The sequence below is a fragment of the Diadema setosum genome, chromosome 13 (assembly GCF_964275005.1).
Source record: "Diadema setosum chromosome 13, eeDiaSeto1, whole genome shotgun sequence".
NCBI lineage: Eukaryota > Metazoa > Echinodermata > Echinoidea > Diadematoida > Diadematidae > Diadema > Diadema setosum.
This window is the reverse complement of record NC_092697.1, coordinates 746,470-766,728: the sequence shown is the minus strand read 5'-3', so window position 1 is coordinate 766,728 and position 20,259 is coordinate 746,470. Positions and strand designations below refer to the sequence as shown.

Here is a 20,259-nt window from a genome sequence, read left to right as displayed (position 1 = left end):
CGTCTCAAAGCATTGACAAATGACTCCGCTTCAAGCAAGTGAGCGACTTCAACATGAACTGCTCTGCTGTTCATGCAGGTGAACAAACAGTCATACCTCTTTACAGTGCCGCGGCCTTGTTTTTACCAGAATTGGCCTGAAATAGTCGACTCCTACATTTGTGAAGGAGGGCTTGTCTGGTGTAACTCAGTGCAATGGAAGCTGCCATCATTTGTTCCATTCTCGGTGCATTCCTCCTCTTGCACCTGAAACATTTTCCTACAACCTTCCTCACTGCAACTCGTCCTCTCATCACCCAATACACAGTTCTCAGGGAAGACCACGTCATTCCTGCCCCAGAGTGTGCTACCAGATGGTGGTGTGAAATGAGCGTCGTAACGTGATGTTCATGAGGCAAGATGACCAGATGTTTCTCATTGTAGACAAGAGGAGCATTCCTGATCCTGCCACCTATTCGGACAATTTCGTCTACTATGATTGGACTCGGCTTTTTCAAAGCACAGCCTTTCAGATCCTTGCCGTTGATATAATCACCAAACATACCTCTTTGAACGATTTTGATGATGTCTTTCTCAGCTTGCATCAGCTCTTCTGCTGACAACAAAGACTTCAACTTTCCAATCTGTTCACCCTTTGCCTTGGCGAGAAGCCACCTCTTGTAGCTGAGAAGCCATGTCACAACTCCCTTCAATTTATTCCATGAAGAATATCTACTGAAGAGATCTTGCATGTTACCTCTCAGTGAAGTAGCAAACACATGGATTTCTTTCTTCACTTCCGGGTCACTTCCTGTAAGCTTTAGCACTTCTGGAGGTGTAGGCCAGAATTTCTCTTCCTTCATGAGGAAATCTGGTCCGGTGATCCATTGTTGATTGTTGAGAAGCTCTGATGCTTTTAGACCTCAAGATCCGTCATCTGCTGGATTTGATTTGGTGTCAACATGTCTCCATTGTTCAGGTTCTGAGGCCTTGTGGATTTGAGCAGGTCAATTTGCGACGAATGTCTTGAACCGTCTGCTTTCGCTTCGTATGTACTGAAGCACCACTGTAGAATTGGTCCAGAACATGGTCTCGTTGATTTTGACTCCGAGCTCACATTTGATGCATTGGTCTATAGTCACTGCAAGGATAGCAGCCATCAGTTGCAGTCTTAGAATTGAAACCACCTTTATGAGTGCTAATCTAGCCTTCTCTAAGACAAATGCACAATGTACTTCACCTGATCTGTCTGTCAGGCTCAAGTAGGACACAGCCGCATATCCAAATTTAGATTCATCACAGAAGTGATGGAGTTGAGCAGATTCAATTTCCTGAAATCCCTCCAGCTTCAGACACCTACTTATCTGGATCTGGGTCAGCAAAGGCAAATCACTCAGCCACTTTTGCCACTGTTTATCTTCTTCTGATGAAATCTTTGCATCCCAAGTCAAATCCTGTCTGCATAGGTTCTGTAGGAATACCTTAGCTGGTGGCACGAATGGGGCGAGGAAATCCAACTGGTCATAGAGGGAGCTTGCAACCGACAAAATCCCGCGTCTTGTTGCCGGCTTCTCCTTTACTTGGACCTTGAACTTGAAAGAGTCTGTTTCCATGTCCCACATGATGCCAAGTGTTTGTTGAACTGGTAAATCTTCTTTAGATCTAGGTTCAGCGCTGACTCAACCCTTTCAGGAATTGATTCAAGGACGTCTCGATCATTGCAGAGCCATTTTGTCAGTCTGAAACCTCCTTGGGCTAGAAAATGCCTCAGATCTTCCATTACACTCATTGCATCATCTTGGAACTTCACTGACTTTAAACAGTCAACAACGTAAAAGTTGTTCAGGACTCTATCAGTGACTTCTTTGTTGAAATGTCCGTGAGCATCCTCATGCAAACCCTGCACAACTTGGCGAAGAAGTCCAACCAAAAAGATGTACTGTCATGCGATATTCTGTAGGCTCCTTGGACAGGTCGCCATCCCTCCACCACAGGAATCTCATCGCATCTCTGTCTTTGACTGGAACCTTGACTTGGTGGAACAGCCCTTGCACGTCTGCAACAAAGGCAACTCGTTCCTGCCTGAATTTTGTAAGGACTCCAGTCAAGTTGTTGGTTAGATCAGGCCCTTGTAGTATTTGATTAGTTGAGAGCTGTGCCGTAACACCTCTCACCTTCTCCGGTTTGTAGGTATGCACGACTGCATTAAATGGGAGGTACCACTTCAACTCCTTAGATTCCTTTTATTTCTTTTCTCCATTGTCTGAACTCTTGGACTGGTGATCAGACTCGTCTTTCACCTCTCCTACATAGCCATTGGATATGTATTCGCCTATGGTGGTGGAATACCTTTCGTGGAGTGCTCTATCTTTTTCCAGCTTCCGTTTGAGGTACTTCAATCTGACTTTTGCGAGATAACGATTGGACGGCATCTCAGGTGGCCAGTATCGCCATGGTAGGCCGACTTCATGATGGTTACCAACCTTCCTTGCTGTATTTTCCATCATCTTCAAAGCCCGCTGGTCCTCGATTGACATGCCCATCTTCTCCTCCTGGAGATAGCCTCCAAAATCTAGCTCCCAAAACTGTTTCAGCATGCCGTCAATCCCTCGTTTGAGGCGAGACCCCAACTTCCAGGAAGAAAGTGGGGTGCTATACCTCGTTAAAGATTTTTCGTTTGGGAGTTTGAAGTCGAAGTATTTGTCCATTGCAAATAAACTTTCTGCTCAGGCATGACAAACCTGGAGGCCAAGCCAGGGTTTGATGACTCCAGCAGCTGTCGTATTACGTAAGAGCATGATAAGGATATCTGCCTGTGGCAGACCATTCAAAGTGAACTCAATTTTCTCTATCCTTTTTAAAGTTTTCAATTTTATATTCTATTGAGAAATTCTATGGTCATCCATTTTACATTTCGAATGAAAAGAATTGACCCGTAAATAACGAAAATACAGGAATAAGAAGGAGAGCATTGCCAGTTTGCCAGTCTACACTCACACACACACACGTACACACACACGCACCATGAAGCTACATAGCCCATTACAAAACCAAAACAATCTCCTCCTCTCGCGGTACCCCCCCCCCCCCCCCCCCCCCCCCCCCGTGGCGCTTTGGCGATGACTGATGCTTAGATTAGGCCAGGGTCAAGAAACAGGTGTTTTATATCTTTGGTTTTTAAGTCATTGATTGCCAAGATATACACTGGCATTATTTACGGGGGTGTAGCCTCTTCAAACGAGAGATTTGCGTCATGGTTGACTGTGGAGAGGATATTCTTTGTGTCTTACAAAGTTGACACTAACTGATGAGGATCTGCTCTTTGATGACGTATGACATCCGCCCTATTAAACAGACTCCATCCCAATGGTGTGCGCACAGCGTATGTCTCTTTAGGTTTGCTCCTACATTCGTTTAACACTCAGAAAGCTTCTGGGGTGTCTCCTTCAATCAGAAGCTGTACATATTCCTCATAAATGCAGGGTAGGGTGATCCCCTTCAAGTGCGGCTATCCTGCCAAGTCTGCCTATGTAGGAATGCAAGCGTGTGAGATATTCATCTCCTTGACAGTCCAAACCGTCGTATGATTGATGCTCTCTCTGTGTGATGTTGGTCACTGTCAGCCCAACTTCCAAGCCCTTCTGGTTTGATAGACTGTTACCGACAGTGGTCAACTGGAAGTCCTTTCATGGGATGAGGGTGTCCTATGCAAATTAGGCTGGATGTTCCATGCAAATTAGGGTACTGAACAGAGCATGCATTGTTTTGGGGTTTTGGGATTGTTCCAATATTTTGGGGATGCTACTGTCTACCTATTGAGGGGTAGTGTTGTCAATAGTATACTTCTTATGCCGCTGCACACTGTATCAACCATAAGACAGAGCATGTATTCTTAGACTTTCCCTACTTTTTTGCTAGTACTTGCCAGTCTTATTAGCACTCATAAAAATAAAACACTTGTTGCATATCAATTACAACAAATCTCTCTGTCTGTCTTCTCAAAGTATGCCTGTGTTTTGAGCAATTGGCTCCTTTGACCAGATTCCTTTAAGTACTTTTCCATTATGACGATCACAGTTATAATGAAATTCCGGTTACAACGAAATAAAAATGCAGACCGCAACATTATCCACTTTATATTATATATATATATATATATATATATATATATATATATATATATATATATATGTATTTTTTTTATTGTTTATTTGTTCAGTTATAATGAAATTTCGATATAATGAAAAAAAAAAAACCACAAAAAAACTGTTGGTCCCGAAAACTTCATTATAACGGGAGTCCACTGTACTAAAGAAAGTCAGTTAGATGAGGAGATTGATGTGAGAAATTTTCCAGTGTATATGTGGGAATATGTTGTTAGCATTGCAGTAACTGAATTCCCAGTCATTGCCAACTTAAGCACATGCCTTAATGTAAAAGGAAATGAAATATTTACTTTTGAATAGCAATAAAATTTGCATGTAATATTTATGAAACATGGAATAGTCATCCATTGCATCAATGCTAACACCTGTAGGAGAAAGTTCACACTCTACAACTTGTCCATCTTTCTGTATGAGCCAGGGTAGGATTGTTTTGATGTGTATGTGTGCTGTAGGTGAATGTGATTGAATGAGGGCAGTATTTTCCTCTAGATCAATGATAAGAGTTTAACCTTGTGTAATGTTCATGAGTCTATCTGGCCCAATTCTATTTCAAATTAATGCAAATCTATAGTAAAGAGCTACTGCATGCGCTTGAAGTCATCTTCTTCAGTTCCAGTTATAGTTTACTGGCCCATTTGTCTTATAGCTAATTGTAGACATGAAAGAAGATATGGCAAGAATAATTAAAGCATGGCTTCTTTATTATTATTATTATTATTTCCCAGCAGCAGTGTATTTTTTATACCTCCGCCACGAAGTGTCACCGGAAGCATTATTATTTCGTGGGACGCAAGATTCACCATTTTACAGCCACAATCTTGCTACACCATTTTCTATGATTGGGTAGCATAGTAAAAAAAGGTCTGCAAAAGAACATTGATAATTGCTAGCAGATCATGATAGCTGATCATGTTACACTAAGTGTCATCATGCCATTATTGATCTTTATTTTCCCCTAATTTTACCTCTGTTTTATATGCTATGGTTGAAGGAAAAATCGAAATAAAGTCGACTCCCGTTAAAACAAACACGGTTATAATGAAATTCCAGTTACAACGAAGTAAAATTTCAGGCTGAAACATTGTCCACTCTATCTGTTTTTATTGTTTGTTTGTTCGGTTATAACAAAATTTCAAAATAACGAAAGAAAATAGCCGGTCCGAGGACTTTGTTATAACAGGAGTCCACTGTAACATGAAAGTGTTGTTTCTCGTTTCTGGGGAGGTGGGTCACCCCTATCTTAACTATACAAAGACTTCAAAACTGAGTGCTGTAAATCCTGTGTGTGTATAGTGAAGTCTGTGCAGTATGTGGATTTATTTATACGGTGTGCATGTATTCTGCAATCATTGGGGCATAACATTGATTTGGGTATTGGAAATTGAAGACGGCTGCAATGAGTTGTTGCTGCAACATGAAATACAGTAAGAATACAGTACCAGGTACTAAGAAACAATTATCTCTTGCCAGTACCTAGCAGAGGCAATAACAAATCAAAGCACATATAATAGAATAAATCAAGGCCCTGTTGCATAGTACATGAATTACAATTGATTGCAACTCTCAAAATTTAAAGTAAGTTCTCCGAATCACATAAAACATCATGTGTACTTAATTTTCAAATTTCTTGCATGAATTAGTTTAAGTTTATACAGCTGTACACTACTTGTAATATGATGGCAAGTTATCACTGATGATTTTGTATGGTATGTGTTGCAATCAAAAGCAACTTACAACAGGGCACCGATGTGATTGGACAAGGGAGCAGAACAGGGAAATATTGACAATTTTTCACATATAATGTTCACTTCATTGCACGTGCACATGAAAACTTTATTCAAAGAGTGGTACATGTTTCATATTGTTCAATAATCAGTCAGTTTGAATTCATCAGAAATCTAGGAGTTATGAATGAAATACAGTATCATGTATGTAATGATGAAAAATTCCATAGATTTAGTTTTATGTGACACAATAGGCGCGGTCAGACTGGCAAAAGATCGAGAAGTTTGGGCCATTGGTACGCGCACAAGCAAGAGTGCGCCGTCCGATGGCTAGTGATTGTAACAATGCGCATCTGCACATGACAATGACCTCGCGCTTCAGAGGCACCGCCCACAAACAGATCGAGAAGTTTCACGGGAAGTTTCGCAGGAAGTTTGCGGTCACACTGGCAAAACTTCGAGATCTTAAAGATCGAGATCTTAAAGATCGCGATCTTAATCTTCTCGATCTTTTGCCAGTCTGACTGCGCCTAATGTATTTTACAAAGGAGAAGTGGAGGAAACAGACTGTCATTCATAATGAACTACAACAATCCAATATAGAATTGATATAATTTTGATTCTGATTTACTGTTTAGCTGCCAGCTTTCCATGATGGTAGTTGCTTTGTCCAGAGCAAAAGAGTGTAAGCACATCATACTGGAGAATACTGTAAAATGAGGCATGTTCGCATGCATTTTAATTTCATGAATTATGTGAGAGCCAAGATTCGCAAAATTAAAATGCACATGAAAGTTCATGCCTACACTACATGCGTTAAATGGCAATAACAATTCACGAAAATTTCATGCCGTGACAATATCTTGCTTTACTGTATAGGTTCAATGAACTTTTTCGGCACTACCACCGACAGAGATGTAACAAGATTAGTTGTGATCCACTAATACAGAGGAACGTATCCAATGTCCACATATGTTGTATTTCATGGCACACACAATCTGGGCTCCATGTCACACTAGACTTAAGGTCCTGGTCCCACTGGCATTTAGGAAAATCTGCGTATGAATTGAGCACCAAATTGGTTTATATTCGCTAAAAATCTGCAATATTTGTGATACATGCTTGTACAAGTTGGCTATTTTTCCGTTGCCAGGATTTTTGAGCTGCACAAAACTTTGGTTGCAGATGTTTAGCGAATATGAACCAATTTTGTGCGCAATTCATACGCAAATCTTCCTGAACGCCAGTTGGACTTGCAACAGAAACAAGTAGAATGCTCATGACTGATATAGGACTGTCCTGATCTTTACACATTCATCTCCACCTCTCTTTCCCTAGCCATATTGCATTTGAGGTAAGACACAATTTGAAGCACCATCCTCTTGTGTTTGCATTGATTTTATGTGGCCACTTAGAAGGCTTTAAATGCTTGCAACCAAGCTACCTCGGGACCAACGACTCTAAAGTCCCATTCTAAGAACTATAGAATGAGGATGAAGTGACAAATCAAGGGGCACACCAGGTGCTACCAGTGGACGTGAACCAGCGACCTCACAATTCAGTGCTCATAATTCTATCCACTGAGCCACCAATGCCTTCTCTATAAAGCACAAAATGCGCATTGAAAATCAGCATAGGGCATTTCATTTGAATCACAAATTGCAGTTGGACCACAGTGTTTACCTCCTATCCCACCTGGTCAGTCGTCTTTACCTTTGACTTCTGTTTTCCAGTACTATGTGCAATGTGGCAGTCTGCAAAAACAAGACTACAGAGTACATTGTATAGCTTGTGTTGTCATTACACAACCACTGCATTGGCAACTACACTACATACCATTTGGCATAGCATATAAATTTTTCATTTGGTATTTTGTTATCAAGTTCTCCCTATATCCATACCAATTTGGGCTTGAGTATCACTAATATGTGTATATGAAAATTTGCATTCTGATAGATTTCCATGTGATGCATACATTGTATTTGATATATTTCCATAATTTCAACCTAAACAAGTATAAAAACATATGGAAAATGTATAATAATAATGATGTTTCCCAAATGAGAAATGAATCAAACAATTAACAATCATGTGAATCATTTCTGTTTATAAAAATGCAGTTTCCCTGCTCAAAACAAAAACTCACTTTTATGTTTTTATGTTTTGTACTGTTTATGTTTCTTATGTTTATACTGTTTTCTACTTTTCATGAAATTTACAGTTTCCAAACTTTATTCAGTTTCTATCTGAACCGAAATGAGGCACAAAGCAAGTGCAATATCAATTTTTGTGTAAGATTCATAAAGAAATACAAGCCACTGACTGACAATTTGTGACTGTACACAGGTATGTAGTAATAACATGTACACTCTACATACTAAGTGACATGTACAATGTAACACCCCATGGGTATATCCAACATGGCATCAAAATATGTGCAAGAATTCAGGGGGAAAAGTCTTAAAGCAAGAATCCCAAATTGTCAGTGGTTGCAATGCGGTTACAGAAAATATGGAGGGGGCCTCCCAGGCATGACGAGCAATCAACCAATCGGATTGCTACATTCTTTAAAAGGTGTTGTATAAAAGCAGATATCAGCACAAGGGCAGGTTTGGTGGTTTACACCATGTATAAATGTGTAAAACCAGTATTAGAAAAATTCTGATACACTAGTCCCTCATACCTACATTTCTGTTAGCATCCTTTGTGCAACAAGTTTTTGTGATTTTGTGTTAAGTTAGTATGTAAAATCAATCGCAAATATCACAAATACAGTCAACCTTGCTTAAGTCCACCTTGCATAAATCGAATAATCGCCTAAGTTGAAGGTCTTTTCAAGTCTTCTTTTCTTTATATTCTATTGATTTTAATCTCCTATAAGTCGAATTTTCCCTAAGTCGAAGCTATTTCTTCAGTCCAAATAGATTTGACGTGGGCAAGGTCGACTGCATGTAGGAATTTGCTTGATGAACCACCCAGATCATTGTCTAATTACTCTACAGTTGTAACTCTCAAGCATGCAGTGACACTGCAATAATTTCTGAAATGAGATAAATCCATAATGCACAGATAATTGTCAATTGAAAGAAAATGGTTGTAACATTCTATACATCACTCTTTAGTGAAGGTGAGAGGTAAGATGAGATAACACACCTTGAGGAGAGTTGTGGACATACACAAACATACATCAAGACTGGTTGTTCCAATGTTTTCTTAATGGACTATTGTCGGATACCAAGAAGATACCATACCAGCATGGCAAGCAAATGTCGATTATTCATAGCGCCGCCCCCACAAGCACACACCGTCCCCATTTATGACTGTGTGTTCCTATGATATACATTTCTTTTCTTCTCACCTAAACCAATACTATACCATTCCTTTAACCCGTTGAGGATAGATTGATTTTGCTATAACACACATTTCCCATTGACAAATGCCCGAGTATTCTCGGGACTCGTCTTCAACGGGTTAATCTAAGGTATAAATCAAGTCAAGTGGTTCAGGAACTTCTGTGTACAAAACTTCTCACTCTCCAGAGTCCTTGTTCTAAAGCCCAGACTGCATCAACCTGACCATAATAATGCCCATCATATCTGAGGTCAGTGTCTAATAATCAATATCATCATAGCTGTCATTCAGAGTTCCGAATAAAAATCTTGGATTTACGAAATCTTGTATTTCTACACATTACGTTGGAGAAATGATTTTCTCATTTCACCTTTAACAAATGTGCAGAAAGCTGTATCAGAAATTAACACTAACAGCACATCACCCATGGTGAACTAAAATTCATCTTTGTTGGCATAACATTAGATGTAATTGATGAAACTTAACTCTGGTTTACAGAAACCAGTCTTACAGTCACTGTATTCTATGTCTGCTAATAAACCTACCATCCTACATCTGCTATGAGATCGGTTCTTCCACAGAAGAGTTGGTAATGCGAGTAAAATCTCGTTTGAAACTCCACTTGTGGCACACCCTGCTTTCCATAGAATCACTATCTCCGGCTGTTCTCCATCCAAGACTGAAAGGTATTTCCGGTACCCACTCCTGCTGAGTACTCCACCTGCAGAGGGAAACCTTACATCACACTGAGGATGGAACAAAGGCTAGTCTGTTCACACTAGGATGGCCCTTGTTCTGCAGTGAAAACTGTCCTGGGCCGAGCTACCACTAGATTAGATGAGAACTCTAGGACCTTGTTTGTTCCTCTCACTTCATGTTCTAGAAGAGGCAGCTTGGTGATGTGGAAATCCTCATACAGATCTTCAATCTGGGAAACAGAAAGATAAAATATAACAAAAATAAACTAACCCACAATATGGCTTCATAATTCAATCTTTAACCTACTGCCTGAAATCTGCTAGTATTAACGAAGAATGTACAGAGCAAATGTGTCTAAAATATACTAGATGTAATAATAGATTTGATCAATATGTAAATCAGCAGCATTTATTCCATATCTTATAGCAATACCAGGATTCATCTGCCATGCTCTAAAAAGAAGAATTAATCTAGTCTGAATGCAGAATACACAATTCATGCATCTGTGCAAATCTTTTGCTAGACCATTTGATATACAGCAGGGTTGTTTTAATTCTGGCATCTGCACATATCAAGAGTTGTTATTATCATAAATCTTAACTTGAAAAAATATATCTTTTGTAACCTTAAAAAACAGCATTGTTAACCCGTTGAGGACGAGTCCCGAGTATACTTGGGCAGGTGTCTATGGGAAATGCGTGTTGTAGCAAAATCAGTCCGTCCTCAACGGGTTAACCTTGAGATTCAGACAGAAGTGGTGTACTAGACAATTCACATTATTGAGGCAATATTGCATTCTATCTTGCAGTTTTTGGTGCCAATCTGGTAAGAGAAGTTTTCTTGTAGATGTGATTCTGGACTGGATATTAATGAGTCTGCTTTATCAGAGATACATGTATTATTTTTTAAAGAAGTTTGCCATGTGTTCGCTCACTGCACTAAATGACCAGCCTCTTGCTGGCCTCCTATTATTTTGGTCTTTACTCAAGACACATAAAGCATCAATTTACTTTCAGTGTGTTTGCATTCTTTGCAAAATCCCCCAGTCGACTGAAATACATGTATTTGAAATTAACAACTCCCCCAAACCACTGTTTCCCCTCACATAAATGAAAATAATCATGCTGTCTGCAAGGTATAGTGGACTCCTGTTATTACAAAGTCCTTGGAACTGGCATTTTTCTTTCGTTATATCAAAATTTTGTTATAACCGATCAAATAAACAATAAAAAACAAACAAACACATACAGTGGATAATGTCGCAATCTGAATTTTTACTTCTTTGTAACCAGAGTTTCATTATAACCATGTTCACTATAACAGGAATGCACTGTACAAAATCACCAAACTTCCTCTTGAAAAGGAACACTGCTTATTTCTCAGTCTGTGTCACTGTGACCCCCCACATCACATCAGATCACGCTCATGAAATAAATGGTGTATAATATATTAGGACATACACGATGAACTCACACTTCTGCATGTAGTCCATACAATGCATAATGTGATAGCTGGTGTGTGTGCTTGGTATGATCCTATATGGTACTGTGTGGATATTCTACACAACAGTACATGATATAGTCCACCATGGATGTTGCCATCCTTCAAACTCTGATGCTCCTACCTGTTCCAGGTACTTCTTCTGAAGCTTGTATCTCGCTTGGCACATTTTACACTGCGTGGAGCTCCGCCCCTCATCAGCAAAGATGAGCTGGTTGACGATGATGTTATGGCTGTCGATACCATACTTGGCTAATTCCTGGACCAGTCTCTCTGTCTCGTACAGCGACAGGAATTCAGCTATACAGACACAGACAAAGGTAGTTTGTTCCTGGTGGGACAAATGTGCAGTGAAAAAAAAAAAAAAATGTCAAAAACAAACCATTCTTTAGTTCTCATTTTTCCAAAAATAACAGCTAAGAAGCAATATTTGATAAACTAGTAGATCACATTATTTCAGTCATCTCGATAATAAAATCTAATCTAATTATCCTATCTCAAAGCAGTCAATGTATGGCACTAAGGGCCCAGTCTCTGTGTATGAATAGCGAACAAAATTGGTTTATATTTGCTAAACGTCCGCAACCAAAAATTTGTGCAGCTCAAAAATCCTAGCAACGGAAAAAAATGCCTCTGTGGATAATTATAGATGTGCGCGGATGTCGACCGGCTTGTACAAGCAGTTTCCATGAATATTGCTGATGTTTAGCGAATATAAACCAATTTAACGGGCAATTCATACGCAAATCTTCCTAAACGCCAGTGGGACTGGGCCCTAAGAGGGATATCTTAACTCAAATTGTGATTCTGCTTCAGAGGAGATACTCTCCTAGGTGAGTTGTTGTCTGGCAGAATGGCAAAATTCTGCATTAAAGAATAGCTACATCAGTCCCATTTTATCCCCGTCTTGCAAAGGTAATTACTTTATTTCATAAAGAGATTACACAGAAACAGCATAAGGAATAAATATATGTTCAGGCTGTCTGACACGGGTCAACTAAAGTGCTAAACATCATTCCAAATTTTTCTGTTAACTCATTTGCAATACACTACTACTGTATGGGAAACAAAAATATGTAAATATCAAAATACTGTTTCATGCCAACATAATATGATTCTTTGCTTGAATTGATCATGACATCAAAAGAAATATTTAAATATCACTTGTTTCTGATGATTTCAAGCAACTATTCTGGGGCTAGAAGAGACAGGCCATACTCACCGGGTCTTTGAAAGCCTCATTAACACTCCTGATAACTGGAACAGTATCCTCAAGTTTGGACAGCATGTCAGTGGCGTTGAACTCACCCATACCAAGCAGACCACCAATCTGGCATAAACAAATATGAACAAGAAAGATGCAACAAGATGAACAGACCTAGGGGTAGGATGATATCGTTCAAAATAAAATAAATTACCAGGGGTAGTTAATTAATAACTGGTAAAGATACTAATCCAGGTGTTTGTACAGGCAGAGATGCATTTGCTTTAAATGAATTTAAAAAAATGAAAGAAAAAGGTTACAATTTTGATGCTTGGGAACCTCTATGTCTGACCCTTTATTTCAACAAGCCATGTTGGTCTGAATATTTTTTCTCTCCTCTTCAATGAACTTTATCAACAATAATTTACTTCTTTCTTTTCAGAGAATTTCTTAAAATATTACTGAATTATCAAAACATAATTTTATGTCACTTTGCAGGACACTGGGGCCCTTGATGCTATGGTCAAATAATCTATCCACTTTATTAATGTTCCATATAACATGTATAGTCATTGTACCTCAGGACTTTCTTACATTACCATGGTAACAGATGAAAGCTGAGATGGATGACGTGCAAGGATGGAGGAATGGTGCTCTACCTACTCACCTGCTGAATGAATGGGTTAAACTGAGCCTTGAGTTTGAGCAGCTTGCTGAGTCCCTTCTCTGCCAGGGACGGAAATGATAAGAGTCTTAGGGTGTGTCCAGTGGGGGCTGTGTCAAAGACTACCACTGAGAAGTTCATGTTCTTCACCAATCTGGGAGAAATGCAAGACAGTTAGCAGGTGAGCTCTAAATGCAAGCATGCAAAAATATCCATCAGTACTTTTCAGTATCACCTACCAGCAATTACTTACATTTTACTCATAACCATGTTTCATTGCCTGCACTTCCTGTTCAAATGCATTTTATGGTTTTCTTCATTGATTGTTCAGATTAAGTTTGTTGTTCATGTGAATGGGGATTCATAAGTTCATCTAAATTTGATATTTTGTAAATACAGTGTATAAATTAATAAACTAAATCATTGCAAATTGGCACCTGATCAGACAAATATATTGTGCATAATGCTAACTTACTGTTTCTGAAGAAAATACATTTTGCATTTTTATTGCAAGCCAAGTACATTTGTCCTTTTGATCAACTTACTGAGTATTTCTGCAACATGACCACCACAGGAAATAAAAATATGATAAAACAAAACAAATTCGTTACACATGTTCTGAACAGTGATGGAGACAAGAACTTCCTGGTAAGAATATTCGCTCAAAATGATTATACCATGTATGTACAGTACTCTGAAATACACCAGAGTTGGGATTATGAATCACAATAAAAACATATCAATTTCTTAAAGGTAAGGAATCCCATTTGCATGCCTTAAATGAAGAGTTGTGTAAACACAGTGGTATGTTGAAGAGAGTATCATTTTAGAAACTCCCATAAAGAATTGAAAGTGGAAGGTAGCATTTAGTACATTTTTATTGACTGTTAGATTTTGAATTCAATTTTTTTCGGGGCTCACTGTAAATTCTAGTACATTACTAGGCTACCTTTGCAGACCCATGCACTGCATGTGTGTCCATCATGTATATTTTGTGAATAGAGTTCATCAAAACTTAAAACATTTCTATATACATTCTTGCCACACACTCTATATGTTATTACATCAGCTCTTATACTTTTAGATTTGTGTTTATAGATAAAAAATACAGAAGACTGCAACAAAAAGGCTTTAGTGTGGCTGACACACAGAACTACTGAGTAGTTGAGTTTTGTGCATTATTCAAATTGTAGATAACTGTTGACTTCCAAATCTCTAAGCAGTGGCCTAAACAAGTCCCCTGAGGTTCATATTTAATGTTTTGCTGCATTTTGGGAGTTCTGTAAAAGGTATCCCCTACCTTTAAATAATCCATTCTGTAAATATGAGTCTTGTATGAACTAGTGCAGTACATATTTACATGTATGTTTGTTTGTCAAGACAAAAATGAAGTATTCAACGAATACTTCATCAACGAAGATTGGGTTTACGGTTCACCATGAGTTAAGTCCTGAAAAGGACTGTTGGAAGAGAAGATAGTAGGTTGAAATGGGAGAAAATGAAATGAAGCTTTGCAACTTTTCTTGTTTTTTCTTATTGATAATCGAAAATAGATTCATGCAATGTTTCTCATTTTATGCACACTGTTATCAAGAGGTCATCATAACCAATGGTGATTGTTTATTAAAGAATGAACAAGCAGAGTCAAAGATGGAAAAGATACTTTGACTGTTGTAGCAACTCACTTCATTACTTCAGCAAAACTGACAGCTTCATCAATTCCTGGAAAGGCCCCAAGTAGCTCCTGCATGACATGTTTTCCAACAGACAAAGGATCTACAGAGGGTATGAATGCCAGAAGAGGACTCTGCTACACGTAGTTTGATTCTCATGAATCTGACAGTCATATTCAACAAACATTATCTTCATTACAACTTTTTACAGTATGAATGCTTGCATATACATTGTACAGTGTACCGTACAAGCTGAAATTTTCGCGTACAGATATTTTCGCGAATTGCTACTAGGAGAACATCACGTGTTGTTAATTTTGTGGTTGCGAGGTCTGTGCTTATCTGTTCGCACGTTGTTATTTTCGCTGTTCAAAGGCGATTTGAGAAATTTGCGAAAATAAAACCACCGCGAAAATTTCAGCTCGTACAGTATATCTCAAATATGATGCAGTGATAGTCAACTGAAAAAGCAACTGAAGCAACAGCATGACATCTGATAAAATGAATCAAATACTAGATTAAACTGAAACATGTTTCTAACTAAATCACAAACTCTACTTTGTAATGCCTCCTTTCCCTCGTTTGGTTTTGCTCACATTTTCACATTCCAGAGTTGAGCATACAATGTAGGTTAAATTGACACCATCAAGTAAACATCAGCTAAAGAAGTTTTGATTGTTGAACTCATGGCCACACTACGGTATAGATTTTAGATGATATAAACTTTGTAGAGTAACCTTTTTTCTTTCTTTCTTTGTAAGGCCTCTGCCTTAATATATGTCATACAAGCCACATACAGCAATATAATAAGACTGTTGAAGAAAATATGTTTGCAGTAATATATGACGAAAGGACCAAACATACTATCTTCGTCAAAGTAGTCATCAGGGAGGTCGCCTATTCCGAGGTTAGGGTCAATCTCCATGGCAAAGAGATTCTGGAAACCAGTGACCCTGGTAGGTACCTTGGAGAACTTCTGGTCAAAAGCATCTGAGATGTTGTGGGCGGGGTCTGTGGAGATGATGAGGACGGTCTCCCTGTGTTTTGAGAGTTGGACTGCCAAGCTGCAGCTAAAAAAATGTCAAGTACAAGGAGCATGGTTCACACTGTGATCTTTGAGTAACTCCATGTCATATGAAAGAAAACACTATCCTTTCAACACTTAAACACCTGAAAAGTTGCTCTTTGGAATAGATAGCATGTCTGATTAATTAATGTAGACTTGGTATACCCAGATTACTGTTTAAATACCGTACTCCCAAAGTTAATCAAAGTGGCAAAATCTATACAAAGTGCATTTCCACATTCTTCTTCCGGTTAAGTCTGCCTCCTTCAATAAGCTGATATTCTTGCAGATTGTGTTATTCACACTATAATACAGTTATTTACAGATATTTACAAGCACATAGCAAATACGAAAAACAAAAGACTAGCCACTGTGATGTGATCAACCATTAGTCGGTTTCGGAATGCTCCCACAGATGGCGCTGCAACAATTTCTGAGGACAGGGAATTTCAGTACTGGTACTTTACTGTTCTCATAGATCACCACAACCAACAATCCAAATGTCATTGATATTTTCCCCTCTTTGCTTATAAAATCAAATTTTTGACACAAATAAAACATTCAGAGCTGTCACTGATTGTCATTTACATCAATCTGTTACAAGATAATGGAACTTGTTTCGATTTTTACCATGATTGCCACATTATTTGAAACTCCCATAAGAAGGACAATGCTTAGGTTCAAAACATCATTCCAATACATGTATCTTCATTTTGTTTCCTTATGCAGGGCTGCACACTAACCCATTTTTTTATTTTTTTTTATTTGTTTTTTTTTTACTGGTGCGACCTGTTTGTTGGACCAGTAGGTACCCAGTTTTTCCATATTTTACTGGTCTATTGTTGAAAAAGTTCCTGGTCCAACAGTGATTTTTACTGGCCAGGGACCTCGGACCAGTGCCAGTATGCAGCCTTGCCTTGTAACATACTTGAAGCATGAATTACAAATACAGCAAAGTTTGTTGCAAGTCCCTGATTTACACAAGGGATGTTTATGCTACTAAATGAGTGTGTATTAGAATTATGGTTAGGTTTTTGTAGTTAGTGAATGTAACGTAAGCACAGACCTTATACTTACATGAAGTTTGTTTTATCTGTCACGTTGTCACGTCAAATTTGTTTAATGCCACAGTTTGTGTAAACATGTTTTATTCAGTGAAAATAAATGAATTGTTATGAATGAATGAAAATGTATTTTGCAGTGGAGGGGTTTATATCAAACTCTATCCAATGCAAGAATGTTATGTAGTTAGGCCTACTTCAAAATTAATTTACAAAATCCTGTGGTAAAGAACTCCTTTCTTTCAGGCATACTGTCCACAAAAGATGAAGAACGTACACATGTAGCCGTGTCCTGTGTGATAACTATACACAGCCCTGTCACTGTACACAAGTGTCGTGACAAGCCTGGTTGGGCTACGCCGTGCGAAGCATATTATACAGCGACTGGGCTGTGTATGGAGTAAAATACCCAATGTGCAGCAGGGTGCCTGTTTCTGGCAGGGGCACTTTCATTCCTCAATAAAACAGCTAATGAACATCATGTGTGCTTAGTCCCACTTTAGAACACGAGCAGGAGGTACTCACAAGTGTTATGGGACGTGACACCCGATTGGGCCTTTTCATCAATGAGTGAAATGGCCCTTGCCGCAAACAGGCACCCTGTACAAAGCCTGCTGCAAATGGGGTATTTTACTCTAGTTAGTCGGGCCATAACCCCCGGCGCAGGGCGCTGTTACGTTAACCAGTCAGGCTACGTGCTAGACAATCTACAGAGTGTAGATGCTCTGATGTTGTTATCATGGTTATAAACTTGTAGGAAGAGGTTCTAAAAAACCTTTCTTGCTTTGCAGTTGCTTCCATTCCATTCATACGACCACATTTGCTGTCTGTCTCATACTATCACCAGTGTCATAAAGTCTGGCAATAAAACACTGGGTCACTGCCTACACAGGCGGACCTACAGCCGCGCCACAATACGCTGGCCACTCGTAAGGCCGTACCCGGTTGGCGGCATGGTAAATTATCATCTATATAGGACGTTTTAGCGGCACATTAAAAACGCGTATTGTTTTCCGCTCAATTTTACCCATTCAATATCAGAGCATATTGAACGAAACGCACAGGCCAACGTATTAATTCCCCATAGGCTACCGTTGTTACTGGCCGTTCAAGCTCACACCATATTCTGTCTCGTCTGTTTCACGAGCGCTTGCCGAGTGTGCAAACGCTTGCTACTAGTGCGCGTCATTTCGTTACAATTCACAAGCACGCAAACATCTTGCTAGCTGCTTATACGCAGTTTTAGGGGCTTCCCGTTTTCAGCGCTGGGATGTGACTGCCGAGTCAACTTCAAAGACGAGTAGAAGCCCGGTATTTTTGTGTAGTTTATGCTTGCTCTACTTCGCACTTGATTGTAGACTCTACATGATAATACTAAAAATTAGATTGGATGGCATTAATGCATGGAATACCAGTGAATATCACTGAATACTTGTTACTGTAAAAGTGGAAATTTTCGCAGTGTTGAAATTTTTCGCGGATTTCACACAACCAGAAGCTAGCGCGAAAATAGAAGCACGCGAATATTTTTGCGTGCCATATGTTCCAGTAGCTGATGTCTTGATTTCGCGAAATTAAAAACATGCGAAACTCTTCTTGCCTGGCCAAGCGCAAAAAATTAGTCACACGAAAATATCCACTTTTACACTACAGTAGTCTACTGCACTCATTTAGAAACTAGGCCCTAGCCCTACCAACTACTAGGCTACAATGTAGCCATTGTAGAGTCAACGTTAACCGCAGCAGTGACCCAAAAATACTATGTTACAGCGCCCCGCGCCGGGGTTAGGGTTATCATGGTTATGGTAGCCCGACCAGACAGACGCTGTTAATACGTACAGCGACTGGGCTGTGTATGGTAAACAAGACCCACTGCATGCATGAACTGTAAGGCACAGTGTAACTACACGCAGCCGCTGTCGCGTGCATCAGCATAAACCGGTAGACTGTACTGGTTACTGCCAGCTTACATTCAAGAAATCATGTAAATTATCTTGTACCTGCATGTCGTCTTCCCTACTCCTCCTTTTCCACCAACGAAAACCCATTTCAGAGATTTCTGCTCGATGATATTGCGGATTGAAGGCTCCAGTGGCTCAAAGTCGTCATCAACCATGGAAGTCGCCATATTCGATATTGGTTTATTATACTAGTACTGTATGAGCTGAAATTTTCGCGTACAGATATTTTCGCGAATTGCTCCTCGGAGGACATTTTCGCGTGTTGTTAATTTCGCGTTTGCGAGGGTCTAACTGAACTTACTACTTTGCGTGTTGTTATTTTCGTATGTTGTTATTTTCGCGTGTTGTTATTTTCGCGGTTCTAAGGCGATTTGCGAAATTCGCGAAAATTAAACCACCGCGAAAATTTCAGCTCGTACAGAAATAGTAGGCCCAAAGACCAATCAATGAGCGTCACGTGATGAATGCAAAAACAATAACAACAACAAAAGAAAACAAAACATCATGACGTGTACAACTAAGACATCAGCGTAGAACTTGTTTTTGTTGTTATTTTTGTTTGCCCTGCATAACTTCGGTTTGTTTTGTTGTTGAATAAAGTATAAATAAACATCTACATAATTCTTCGGTTGAGATTGGGCTTCAGGTTTCCAATGTTATTTCTTATGATTTTTTTTTTTTTCACGTGAACATGTTTATTTGTATTTTTTCAAGTATTTCAGAATGTTGGCATGTTTGACAAACGAGGTATTAGGCGAGCTCGCCGATAGTACGATGTACCTCCTTGGTTTGCAAGTCCACCTTCACATACACGTGGATTGGATGAATGCAACAATAGTAGAACACAGTGAAAGTTTGAGGGTAATCCGATATTCCGTTCAAAAGTTATGAATTTTTAAAGTATCTGTGCAATCACTGCTGGAAGAAAAGACTACTGCAGTGTGTGATGTCACATGCGTAGAACGATATAAGGAAAATAAAAAGAGAATTTCACAAAACTTTACCTTTTTGATAAAGTGCACATATTATCTTCGACTTGTTGTATCAAAATACTGACGTATGTCGAGGGTAATATTATTCCCTTTGCCTTCTGAAGGAGAGAAGTCGAGTGTTCTTTGTTATCCGAGAAAAGTGAAAATAGGGGCCTATGTTGAATTTTCTTTATACTTTCTTTATATCTTGTACACATGTGACATCACAAGCTACAGTAGT

General features: G+C 39.1%; 2 protein-coding genes across 2 annotated transcripts; both read right to left on the bottom strand.

The window, feature by feature from the left end:
• Positions 1 to 100: 100 nt before the first annotated feature.
• LOC140237041 (uncharacterized) lies at positions 101 to 1,600 on the bottom strand. The gene is made up of 2 exons (XM_072316981.1): positions 1,219 to 1,600; positions 101 to 849 (listed from the first exon to the last, which is right to left on the bottom strand). The coding sequence occupies exons 1-2, from the start codon at positions 1,598 to 1,600 to the stop codon at positions 101 to 103; spliced, it is 1,131 nt and encodes a 376-aa protein (XP_072173082.1).
• A 4,347-nt stretch (positions 1,601 to 5,947) lies between these two features.
• Positions 5,948 to 19,214, bottom strand: LOC140237348 (ATPase GET3-like). The gene is made up of 7 exons (XM_072317285.1): positions 19,087 to 19,214; positions 15,824 to 16,029; positions 14,972 to 15,062; positions 13,290 to 13,440; positions 12,641 to 12,748; positions 11,543 to 11,749; positions 5,948 to 10,147 (listed from the first exon to the last, which is right to left on the bottom strand). Exons 1-7 carry the CDS (start codon positions 19,212 to 19,214, stop codon positions 9,998 to 10,000), a joined length of 1,041 nt encoding a protein of 346 aa, XP_072173386.1. The 3' UTR covers positions 5,948 to 9,997.
• Positions 19,215 to 20,259: the final 1,045 nt, after the last annotated feature.

Excerpts from the sequence above, each read along its gene's own strand:
- LOC140237041 (XM_072316981.1), bottom strand. The coding sequence starts at position 1,600 with ATGTGGGACATGGAAACAGACTCTTTCAAGTTCAAGGTCCAAGTAAAG. Across the intron at positions 850-1,218 it reads GAGCCTGACAGACAGATCAG|ATTTCCTCATGAAGGAAGAG; the intron begins GTGAAGTACATT and ends TCACCGGACCAG.
- LOC140237348 (XM_072317285.1), bottom strand. The coding sequence starts at position 19,214 with ATGGCGACTTCCATGGTTGATGACGACTTTGAGCCACTGGAGCCTTCA. Across the intron at positions 13,441-14,971 it reads AGTTTTGCTGAAGTAATGAA|ATTGGTGAAGAACATGAACT; the intron begins GTGAGTTGCTAC and ends CATTTCTCCCAG. Across the intron at positions 12,749-13,289 it reads TTAACCCATTCATTCAGCAG|ATTGGTGGTCTGCTTGGTAT; the intron begins GTGAGTAGGTAG and ends TGTTTATGCCAG.